Below are 11,836 nucleotides of genomic sequence, written 5' to 3'. Positions count from 1 at the left end.
AGTGCACTTAGTATGAAAGATGTTATAATGCCTAAGACACAATTCATCATCTGCTACAACAATGTTTAAAACTCTTATAACAACTAAGGACTCACCAGTATCAGCGTAAAGGATCTCTTCCTTGCCTAGATTATCATCTTCTTCTTCACCATTCGATTCATCAAAGACTGGGGCATTATCAATGTTTGGGTTGTCAACTAATATCACAACTTGTCGGTTTGGGCAATCAACATCAAAATGCCAATTCCCTAACACTTAAAACATTGCTAAGCTACAACTCCTCCCTTGCTAGTTCCACTACTCTTACCTTCTTTGGATGTTGCAGGTTTAGAATTCGCACCCTTAACTGTTGACGATGTTGAACTTGCTACAAAATTTATAGATTTGTTTGGAAATCCATTCCGGAATTTGTTACCAAAACTTATGCCACTACCCTGCCACTTTCAAAGCCAATTTGCATACATCCTCATAAGTCCAATATTGTTGCAACTGAACAACATCTAAGATTTCAGATTGCAGCCCTTCCAAATATCGAGCAGTAGTCTGTTCATCTTCCTCTACCGCATCACACTGCACTCGCAAGCGATCAAACTCATTAGTATACTACTCGACAATGGAGTCTTTCTGCTGAAATTATGACACTCAATGAACAACTTCTTTATCTTATCCCATCTATGTATCTTTGCCTTTCCTTCTCTAGCACTTTGCTTCTTAACATATTCCCACCATACAGAATCGTGTTTTCTCAATTTAATGGCTACTACTTTAACCTTCTGAGCCTCAATCAATTCTCTTATAGCAAAAATTTGTTCTATTGTATGTAACCAATCAATGAACTTATCAGGATGAGCCTTACCTTCAAAATCAGGAATTTCGATCTTCATTCTGATATTCTGAAAAAGGTTTTTCTCTCCCCGATTTTGTCCATGATTTGGATTGGCAAAAGGATTGACACCCTCTTCTTCTTCATCAAAGACATCCTCTGATACTCCCCTTCTTGAAAGTGAGACTGCATGTGAAATCCCCTGGATTTCTAACCCGTTAGCCCATGATTTAAAGACCGCGAACTCGGGCCTCATGTCAGCAACAACTTTGGACCATCTAAGTCGAGCTTGAATGTTCGGAAGAGGACCAAATGATCATGGATGAACCTAGTGATGATTTTATAACCCTCATGGAGTTTAAAAGAAGAGAGAAGATTAAACATGATGGTGTTAAAAGACGATTTTGACACGTTTGTAGATCGGCGATGGAGAATCCGATTGACGCAAATAAGGTATCAAATCGAAGATCGTCGAAAGATCTTTCCAACAAGCCAAAAATCATCGAATTCAAAGTTTGTTTGGGGGTCCAACCATGGGCCAGTTGGGTGAACCAACCCCCCACCCCATTTTCTGTTTAGGGGCAAAAACGGGCTTTCAGGTTTTTAAGCCCTATTTTATGTTTTAACTCACCCGTAACCGCATTTCTTTATGCAAGAACTAGTTTGAGGCTATGGGAAGAGGAGAAACCGAGAAGAGGAGCAATTTCCATTCTTTTGAAGGTGTTCTATGATTCAATCTTCGCAAAAACTTCAAGAAAGGTTAGCTTTCTTTAATCCTTCTCTTAGTCACAATTTTGTGAGTATTTTCTCTCCTTTCCTTTTGAGGGATCTTGAAAGGGAAGCATGTTAGGTTCATTGCTCACTCCTCAATATTTGTTTTAATGTTCCTTTCTAGTATAAGAATTATTGATGTGATTCCTTGCTAAGGTTGATGCATTGTGACTCTCTGGGTCACCCATGGGTGATTTAGGAGAGTCAATTTGGGGTATTTTGATCTTGATCAAATTGAATCAAATTGAGGACACCCTTATGATCTCTTTACTGCCAATTAGCTTCCCCCAAAATTTCATTTCGTTTAGACTTCAAATCAAGGGCGAAATTATAACTTTTGGACGATTTGGGTTAAAAGGGTGAGTTAGAACCTAGTTTTCTATTTGGGTTTTTATGGGAATATTTTGAGATATTTTTCTAAACCCAAATTAACTCCTATTTTTATTTTGTTAATCCTCTTGCATGATTAGGGTAAATTATCATTTTGTTACCTTCTTGTGGGAAGGAATTACTAATCATTGGAGAAAAGAATCTAGTTGGAAGGTGATGAATAACTAACCACATTATATTTAATTAATTGTTGTTATCTTATGTCTTTTGTTAAATATAAATGGTTGTAATTTCTGTTTATCTTATTATATTTGTGTGTGACTTTGCACGAAAAGAAGGTAAAACTCTTATCTATGATGTTGTTGGTTCCTTTAAATCTATTATTATTGCTATGAGAATGGAATGTAAATGTATGTGAAAGGAGAGGGGAAATATTATTATTCTCTCTACCTTATATTTTCCACTAGGGTTGTGGGTTCGCCCATTACCCTAGTAACCTTATGTGGTACCATTCAACCCAATTGCATATTTGATAGGTGTTTAGAAGTGTTGGGCTAGGACCCCATGAGTACTACTACCCTTCCGGTAGGGGTATTGAAGCCGGTTAACCCGTGATGCTAGTGGCTGGGTCCTATATATCAAGCAGGCCCACTATCATAATAAAAAGGTAGGGTTGCATATAATAGATAAGGGCTCCTGGGTTCTCAAGACCGGTAACCAACCTGTGAGAGGACATGGAGATCATCATGTCCATTATATGTGGATGACCATTGGTTAATGAATGTGATCCAACAGATGCCTCTGTTGAAGATTCCATTCATAGGTGGGAAGGTATTGAGCCAACAAAGTACTAAGCGTGAGGGGAGATATCCAGACCATATGTAGTATGAAACCATATGACTTTGCACTGGGTTTAAGTTTATTCTTGACACGTGCCAGATTTTATACCAATGGTGATGTGAGAGAGTAGTGACTTGATCCCCAACCATGGCTTGATGAGACTTTACCAACAGCCACGAAGAACCCAACAGACATGCTTGAGTGCCGTGAGGGAAGAGTGATAAGACCACCCAAAGAAGATTGGTGTATGACTTAATGGGTGTCTACTTTAGAGACTACATTATAGAGTTAGGAACTTTAGATCATCATCATGCATTTATTTATTTATTTAATTATATTCTTGAATACATGATTGTCTTATGAATTATGATATGGAATATAGATGAATATATGGTATGATTGTTAATTACCTCACTGAGTTCTGTGAACTTATTCATTTATTTTTATTTGTTCTTTAGACTGCTTTATAGGTTTTGAGGACTCCTCCCACACTGAAGATCCTTCATCAGATGGCTATCAAGATGGTGAGATTGGAGAGGAAGTGGAGGCACATGATGCTTCTTGTTCGTGCCAAAACTGCTCTTACAGAGATTCATTTCCTTAGTGTTTCTTTAGATTATTTTCGCTGCAACATTATACATTCTTTCTTTTCTTAGAACTCTGATGTTTAGTTTTTGAAAGGAAGTTTTGGATATTGTAATCCTTTATTTTAATTCTTGATTATTAAATACTTGAATTGGTTTATTTCCTGTCCATTTAATTTTATTTTATCATGTATTGTATGGAATTGTCACTGAACCTAGATCTTGCGGTGTATCACCCCCACGGGTATTTTGGTATGACCGGATCCGACACCCCACTGGACGCTCAACCTGGCTTGCGCAAATTGTCATTCCAAATTTTGGATCTGTTTTCTCTACTTTTCGAGTACTATGTCTGGCAGGTCTCTATGAGGCGATTGTTCGTCTACTGTAGGAACGCCTCCATGTCTCCTACCTCCACAAGCACCTCGCCACCCATGACCACCATGATTTTGTTCAGCCATTGGTAGAAGCAACTTAACGCTCTGATATTAAAATGATGCCGAATCGACCAAGAATCAAGCCAAACAGAAGGATGGACTGATAAATGGAGAACTCTGTCTGTCAAAAATTTCTTTAGAAACAACAATATTTAGCTGCCTTAAAAAAACGCACAAAACATGATTTTATAGTGCCAAGAAATCCTAAAACATAAAAACATAAAATTACGAAATGCCATTGTAAACAGTAAAATGACCAAAATGCCCTCAAAACAATCCTGAAAAGCAAAAAAAACTAGTTTCAAATGAACATGACAAATTTCATCCCATTCCAAGTCCGGGACCCTGAGTCACCCCATTTGCCACCCCATATGCATCAAACATTCAGTGATTTTTACCATCATGCACATTTAATAGGTCAAAGAAATATTTAATTTCTTAGTAGAAAATACATTTGATTAAAATGAGAATTACTTGAAATCAACCCCAAAAAAAAAAAAAAAAAAAAAAAAAAGTAAGGGGGAAGGAAAAATGATGCAGGTTATACGAGGCAGTGACTAATTAAAGCAAGGAAACATTTTCCTTCTTTTATTTTTTATTTTTTATTTTAACATTCATGTTTCCTTCACAAGTTCCAAACACCGCCATCAAGATGTCAAACCATGACAGCATTTAATAGGGACGGTTTATTCACTAGATAGATTGAACTAGTAAAGACGAGACAGCGGTTTTGGTTTCACGATCTTGAACCCCAAAACCATCCCCATGCTGGTAAATAAAATGAGCCACTCGTGCAATGTTGTAGGTGAAGGTCACAAACGCAAGAGGCAATTGAGATGAGTGGGTGATGCATTTCTCATTCATTCTCTTCCATGACTCGGTTATCATGCCTTTTATGTGCTCTCGAGCTATCTCCTCTGAAACTTGTGCTTCCCTCATGTAACATAGGATTGATGATGGAGCGTCACCTCTCTCCAACTCCGCCTGAGAAAACACCAAATTTATCCAAACTACATAAATCACTAATAAAGGTCAGGGAAATCCTCCCACTTTCAAATCCACTCTAGTGAAAAGGAAAACTACTGCTATTGACTTCGGTAGGAAAGGTAATTACCGCTGAAGTCCCTAGATCATTGCAAAGCCGAATGATCAGGGATGGATGGTACGCAAAATCCTGATTGGTCTCCAGAAAACCTACAACTTGATTGCTCTTTTCATGGGCTAGGGCAAAATATCCATGAACAAGAAGAATTTCACCTGAGGATGAAATCCTTGCATTGTCTAGATACTCTCGTAGAGAAGGTGAATATCCACTACTGTACCACTTTGCTTCTAGCATTAATGCTTTACAGAAATCTATCCACTGCATTTCAAGGTTATTAACAGTTGATTTTTAATTAGAGAAGAACATGAGGAATGGAAAATGGAAGGAAAAGAAAATAGAGAATTGATGAACTTGCCACTTTCTTAATATGAGTCATAATGTTCATCTTCTGGTCATTCTGAACGCCACTGCAGATTTCAATAGTCGTTCCATGAAGTGTGAGAAAACATATCTTCATATACTCTGGTAGGTGATCAATTTTTTTTTCATCCCACCTGAAGGATGAAACTAGGTGGATAAATTGAGTGACATATGTTGACAATATTAAAAAAGGACATTGCCCATTACACTATTGTGGTGAAAAATAATTTTTCAGCATGTAAAATGTCTCGACCCGTTTCACAGGGCATAACCGTGGTTGGAAGACCATTTTTTCAGTGTGGATCATCACCAAAGAGGCATGGGTCTTGTTTAAATTAAATTTCAAGTTCTTCAAATTAGCTGATTGTGGACCCTAAACTGTCTGGAGGTCTTGTTTTGCTGTCTTGGTTATTTTTGAGTACGTACATGGGTACTCTAGTCTTTTTCTTTGAACTAAGGTTGTCACCTGTTCTCATATGCAATCTCAAGAAAGGGTTGACAAGGGTAGAAAACGTCAGAGGATGTACTCTCTTCTTCTTCCTAATAGTAAAACACAATCTCTCCTTCTGTGGATATAGCCTTCAAGAGATCCAGGTAAATCTAGTCTTTTATGTGTGTGTGCAAGCTTTTGTGTTACTTTTCTAACATAAACGAGATTGTCATTGCTATGGAGTCTAGTGAGGCTGGGTTTTCAGTCTTACTCTTGTTTCTAGAGAACCTATGACCATTTGGACATAATGAAGTAACCTTCAATGTTGTGCTTCTCACGCTTACCTTTCCACTGCATCAGTGAAGTACTCTAATTCATCCATAGAGCCATAAATATCGTAAGCATCATCAATTAAGATAATCAGATTGATTATTTTAGTCAACCATTTTCTTAGATTCCCATATTGAGGCCCAAAAACTGATCCCACTGACCACAAGAAACACTCCACTAATCGATGCCTTGCAAAGCTCAACTTCTCAGCAAGGCCCTCCTCTTTCCACCACCTGCATGCACAACAGTAGAGAAATTAGATACATGTACTATATTTAAGATCATCACTGGAGATAAGATTATCAATGACCTTACCTATATATTTCCTTCAGCTCTCCTTGATGGGTTGCTTGAACCATGTTGAAGTTCAGTTTTGCAAGTTCCAGTAATTTAGAGTTTAAGTGATTTTTGCTCTCATATGCATGAGTGTACCACCTGGCTTCTACCCATGGAACCCTACAGTGGGAAGGAACCTCCAGCGCATGGGCAATTTGTTGAGCAAGGTGTGGGTCATGATCAAATTTTCTTTTGATGATGAGATCCTTTAAAGTTCTGGTAGAGAAAGCTTTTGCCTTTTCCATCACGGTTTCACCCTCTATAGCAAGATGTGAAGCTTCATACAGGCTAAGCATTCCTTTAATGTCCTGAGAAAGGCTTGTCCTGAAATTATCAGTTTCATCCATGAAGCTGCTAAACTGATCTGCATCTCACAGAACAGGAGATGGGTCAAATGTGAATCTTATTTCTAGATGAAATGATCAATGGGAGAGGAGAGAGTATGGATAAACTGTACCTTGTGACACAAAATAACCATATTGCCTGAGAAGCCTGAAGCATAGAGCCGTAGAATGGAGATCATCATCACTACTTAGTCTACCACCATTTCTTAGGAATGACATCAATTCATCCAATGCTTCTTTGATCTCCTTCTCGAAATGATACTGAAGACCTAACCTTTGGATGTCGTCAATCAAATCGAGCTGATCAGCCAGTGGGACCATCTCTTTATGTTTTACGAGCAAATGTTTCATATCCATCTTCAGCTTCTCAACGCGTCTTTTGCAGGTGTCCTACTTGACAGAAGGAAATGACTTAGGTGGCTTATTTGAATTCGTTTAAGACCACACCTACCTCTAAACTGTTAGGACTCACTAGTGGCTATAAATGACTACTCCAAATTCGCTTGCAATTCCGTATTCATATCCAATCAAGGGTATCACAAGATTCAGAATCCATTCAATTATTGGATGCAAATAATAGCAATACCCCAACTTCCCATCGATTATTATCCAATTAAATTCTTTAAATATATTTTTTTATTTTTATAAAATTTTAATTTAGGATATATAATTTTTTTTAGATTTTCAATTAAAACAAAGAACAAAAGAAATTCAATAGTTATACAAATGTAAGAAAATCAATCAAAAACTAAAAAGAGTAAAAGGTAAGGAAAGAAAGTTATAAATTCTTAAATTTTTCTAAATCGATCTAGCGTTCACAAATAAAATTGTAAAGATGCGAACTGATAGTTAATAACTTATACTCAATCTATACTCATACTCATTTAGAATAATCTATATAAAAAGACTATTGAGAAAATACAAACAAAATCTGAAAAATAAAGCATATCTAACTCTTATGGTCAGCCTATATTTGATAGTTCAACATAGACGGTCCCGACCACGATCGACTCGAAGACATCTAAACCAACCATATATACTTTGAGCTATTCATAAACAAGATAACATATTAAACTTACACACTAAGCATAACCAACTTCCTTAAAGATAGGGATAAGGATTCCGATCAAGTCGAATAGTTCCAATCGCTATTAAAGTCCGAATCAAACTCCACAACTACAATCCAAGTAATACTTTCTCAGTGGATAAGATTCATCTTCTCCTTGGGAAAGTTAACAACAATTATAGAGTTTAAATCGAACTCCATCACTGCACAACCAAGTTAACCAACTAAGCTATAAATACCCACATCTTCCTCATTAACAATTAGGCATTCTAGGGCCACTCTCTCTAGCATTGAGTGCTCTACAATTATTTCCTTCTAAAAGCCGTGCACTTCCACTAACTTTGTTGTCGGAGACATTCCTTGACCAACCAACCTGATCGAGCACCTTTTTTTTGCAAGTTACTCGCTTGTGTTGCCGAACAATTTTTTGGAGCAACACTAACTAATCCATAAGGTTTCCATGTTTAGCAAAGTTATGACTTGAAAATATAGATCAAACAACAAAAATATATAAAGTAAAAATAATAAAACAAAATACTCCATATAAGAACTTATAAAAATTTTCTCACCAAGAATTTGCTTTGAAGTGATTGCACAAATTCATAATCCCAAATGTTTGGTTTGTAGTTGGCAGTTCTTCTCTTATTGGCACTATCATCATTAGCATGCTTAGGCGTAACTATGAAACCCTCCATAATGCCTTCTTTTGTGAAATGAGAAATGCAAGGACTTGCAAGCAAGTCTAGGTAGAAGAGATCTCCCGGGAAGAAGTTTTTAATTTGAATATGAGATGAGTCTAATTTGGTACCTATTTATAGGAAAAAGGTGACAATAATGCAGCATCTACGGAGAATCCCATAGAAAAAAGTTTCTTATGGAACAAGGGAACTTCTTGACTTCTCTTTCATAGACATGTGTGCATTTGTTTTAGGTCTTCTTCTTCTTCTTTTTTTTTGGGAAGCATTTGTTTTAGTCATACAACCACAATAGCAGCCCTGAGCGCGATTGTCTTATTAAGATACACGTGAAAATCAATTCATGAGAATCTGCGGTGATAAACAGAAGTCCCAAGTCAAATAATAATGCCAAAAATACATTAGATATTTATGCAAATTTGTGGTTATACATAAAAGCCGAAATGAAATAAAAATAATGACATAATATATAATGACATAATATATTAGTTTTTTATTGCGTAAGAAGTATTTATAGTATTGAATGGACATGAAAGCGACTTTGGTATTTATGACATTTTCTAGAATTCCGGAAGAGAGAGCTCTAGCCTTTTTCAGCAAGCTTTCACTCTTTATAGCTAGGTGTAAAGCTTATATAAGTCTTACAAAAAAAAAAAAAAGTAAAGCTTCATACAAGTCAAGTATTTTTTTAATGACTTGACAGAAACTTGTCATGAAATTACGAGTTTCATTCATAAAATTGTTAACAAATTTGCATTTTGTCATATATGTGTGCTTGATTTTTTTTTCTCGCATGATTCTTTTCTTTTCTTTTTTATTATTATTATTATTATTATTATTATTATTATTATTTATCAATAAATAACTTATATTAAACTTTCCAGAGCAATACTACTAGAGGATCAAGTAGAGTTTATAAAAAAGGAGCTGGGGACAACCACCAAAGTGTGAAAAGGCAAAGAAACCTTGACCCTCTTGCTAATTAATCCGCAAAGACGTTACCACTACTAAGAATGTACCTAAACTCAATATGTTCAAATTGAAAAGACAAAGCATCAATAACTTCAGAGATGCTGCTATATTACCAATCAAGAGAATTGGTTTGCCCAGTAAAGGCTAACAAAGCATTTTTACAATCTGAACAAATCATTACATTATTGATTCCTAGATTAATGGTCATGTGAACTGAATGCGTTATGGTTTCTAGATCCAATTGTGCTGTAAAAGAATTGTACATGCTGTTGATTTTGCTGCCAATAAGTTCCCACTAGGACCCCAAATCAAACACCTTGGACCCCCCCCCCCCCCTTTATATAGGTTTAGGAATCCCATGAACCTTCAGCATAAATCTGGAAACACCTCTTTTGCAGTTGTTACTCATCCGAATGCTCTCTTACAGTTCTCCACTGGATGCTGTCCTGTTTTTTGATGGTTCACTGGATGCAATCAGTTGTTGGTGCATTTCTTCTCAGCCCTCTTTGTAGACAAAGAGAAAGCACATGTGTTAAACGAGGCTAAAGGTCTTCTCTCCTTATTTCTTTTTAAATGCAAATATGTAAATGTCAAAATGTTATTAATTATATGAAGAAAAATGCAATTAATGTGAGAGGTTTGTTTATCTCTCAAACGTTCACCTCCTCATCTATAAATAGATGTAAGGTTTGCTTGAGTAGGAAGTGAACAAGAGAACTCACGAGAGAACTCATTCAGTGCAGGGGTTCGGGGGTTTGAGTGATGTGCTTTCTATATTAGATTAGTGGATTTGAAACTCTTCAAGGATTGAGACTATAAGTTGAAAGAGGGTGTATAGGGGTATCCAATTTTGGATACAGGGTTGAATTGGGTTTGGTTATAAATCCAAGCACTATACAAGTGGTGTATTTTATTTTCTCATAGTGAAAAGTCTCATTATGCCCGTGGATGTAGGCAAAGCCGAACCACGTATATTGTTGTGTCTGTGTTTCTCTGTGATAAATTATTTTGTTATTTTTCATGTAGGTCCCGCACAAGTACTATTCACGTGGGCCCCACCCAGGCAATGTTCACATAGGCACTATTCTCAAATATATTTTTTTTTTCTATCGATCTTTTACACAGGCGAAAAAAGAGTGAACCGTTTATCGGTATTTTTTCCAACATCTAGAACCTGTGAAAAATACCCGATGTCATCTATAAATTATTAATTTTTTTTGGTAAGATCTATAAATTATTAAATGATCTATATAAACATGGAACTCTCCCTACAAAAAATTAAATTCATTTTGGGCTTTCCATACACCCAGATCATTAGACTCCGCATGATATGGACTAAAGTAAGACTACCTGAATGATGATATCTGGTTTCAATGAAATCAAACGAATTCATGATGGAATTACTTGTAAGAAGACGAGTTTCAAACTGCAAGGGAGATGCTCTCCAACATTGTTAAGCATGACAACATTTAAATAAAACATGTGTTGGTGCTATTTCTGCCGATCGCCACGAACCGTAATTTTCTGCACCGAACTCCTCAGATCTGATTCGATCTGGTTTGCTCCTCAGTCGATCAACCTCTCACTCCTGAAAAAGACAAAATACCAGTAAGAAACGGAGCCGATCGTCTTGATCGGCGTCTCGTCTCCGATGATTTAGTCAGTATGGTTTCGATAGTGTTTTTCAGAGCTCTCTGGAGCTTCTAAAATGCTAATAATGGAGTTCAATCAGAGTGAGTTTAAAGTCTTGGTTGATTCTAGAGACTTACCTTCTTTCGGATCTTCCCTCGCTTTTATACTTGCTTTCCCGCTTATAACACTCTTTCAATCATAACCGTCGGATCATCGCTCCTCTTTGGACATCGCTGATCATCCTTCCTTTATCTCTTAATCGAATCCAACTAAGATTGGTTTGACCGATATGAACCGGCAGTGGATATATTAGTTACAACATAAGCCCCCAAGCCTGCTGATCAGGTTGAACCTAAATGAGACTCTGATCAGCAGGCTTTATCCTTTTCACCAAAATCATACAGTATTCCTTGTCCAGCTATTACGCCTTTTCCCCATGTAATCCTCGATTTCTTCAAAACCTTGATGACGAGTTGTCATATCATCATTATCTTGAAAATCGATTTTCGACCATGCCCCTTATGAAATTATGTCCTTTATTTTGGTTGGAGTCATATTACTGTATTTCAGCCCCCAAATTATCTTAAAACCAGCCGCCATCGCTTTCCTGTCAAATTTTTTATGAATTTTCAAATATAACTTTCCAGCTTCCTTAGCGTTACCACCGCTTGATCACTAATTTCGTCTTTTTCCCATGCATTACCATCATATTGTTCCCTTGCCTTTTCACACATCATCTTCATTCTTTTCAACTGCTGTTTTCATACGTTAGCCGATTGAT

At 36.7% G+C, this 11,836-nt stretch overlaps 1 protein-coding gene across 2 annotated transcripts; it reads right to left on the bottom strand.

Moving 5' to 3' along the window:
* Positions 1 to 4,309: 4,309 nt before the first annotated feature.
* On the bottom strand, positions 4,310 to 8,518 carry LOC149028740 (alpha-farnesene synthase-like). Of its 2 annotated transcripts, none has more exons than XM_089138843.1 (7): positions 8,326 to 8,518; positions 6,804 to 7,080; positions 6,326 to 6,710; positions 6,025 to 6,243; positions 5,246 to 5,384; positions 4,900 to 5,148; positions 4,310 to 4,769 (listed from the first exon to the last, which is right to left on the bottom strand). In XM_089138843.1, the coding sequence occupies exons 1-7, from the start codon at positions 8,449 to 8,451 to the stop codon at positions 4,479 to 4,481; spliced, it is 1,686 nt and encodes a 561-aa protein (XP_088994969.1). In that variant the 5' UTR covers positions 8,452 to 8,518; the 3' UTR covers positions 4,310 to 4,478. The 2 variants fall into 2 exon arrangements, with proteins under 2 accessions (XP_088994969.1, XP_088994975.1); XM_089138849.1 differs by having other exon boundaries at positions 5,246 to 5,297.
* Positions 8,519 to 11,836: the final 3,318 nt, after the last annotated feature.

The sequence above is a fragment of the Hakea prostrata genome, chromosome 1, assembly GCF_041222555.1.
Source record: "Hakea prostrata isolate BN-2017 chromosome 1, UWA_Hpros_2, whole genome shotgun sequence".
NCBI lineage: Eukaryota > Viridiplantae > Streptophyta > Magnoliopsida > Proteales > Proteaceae > Hakea > Hakea prostrata.
Note: the sequence above shows the minus strand (reverse complement) of the source record. Positions and strands in the feature narration are given on the sequence as shown.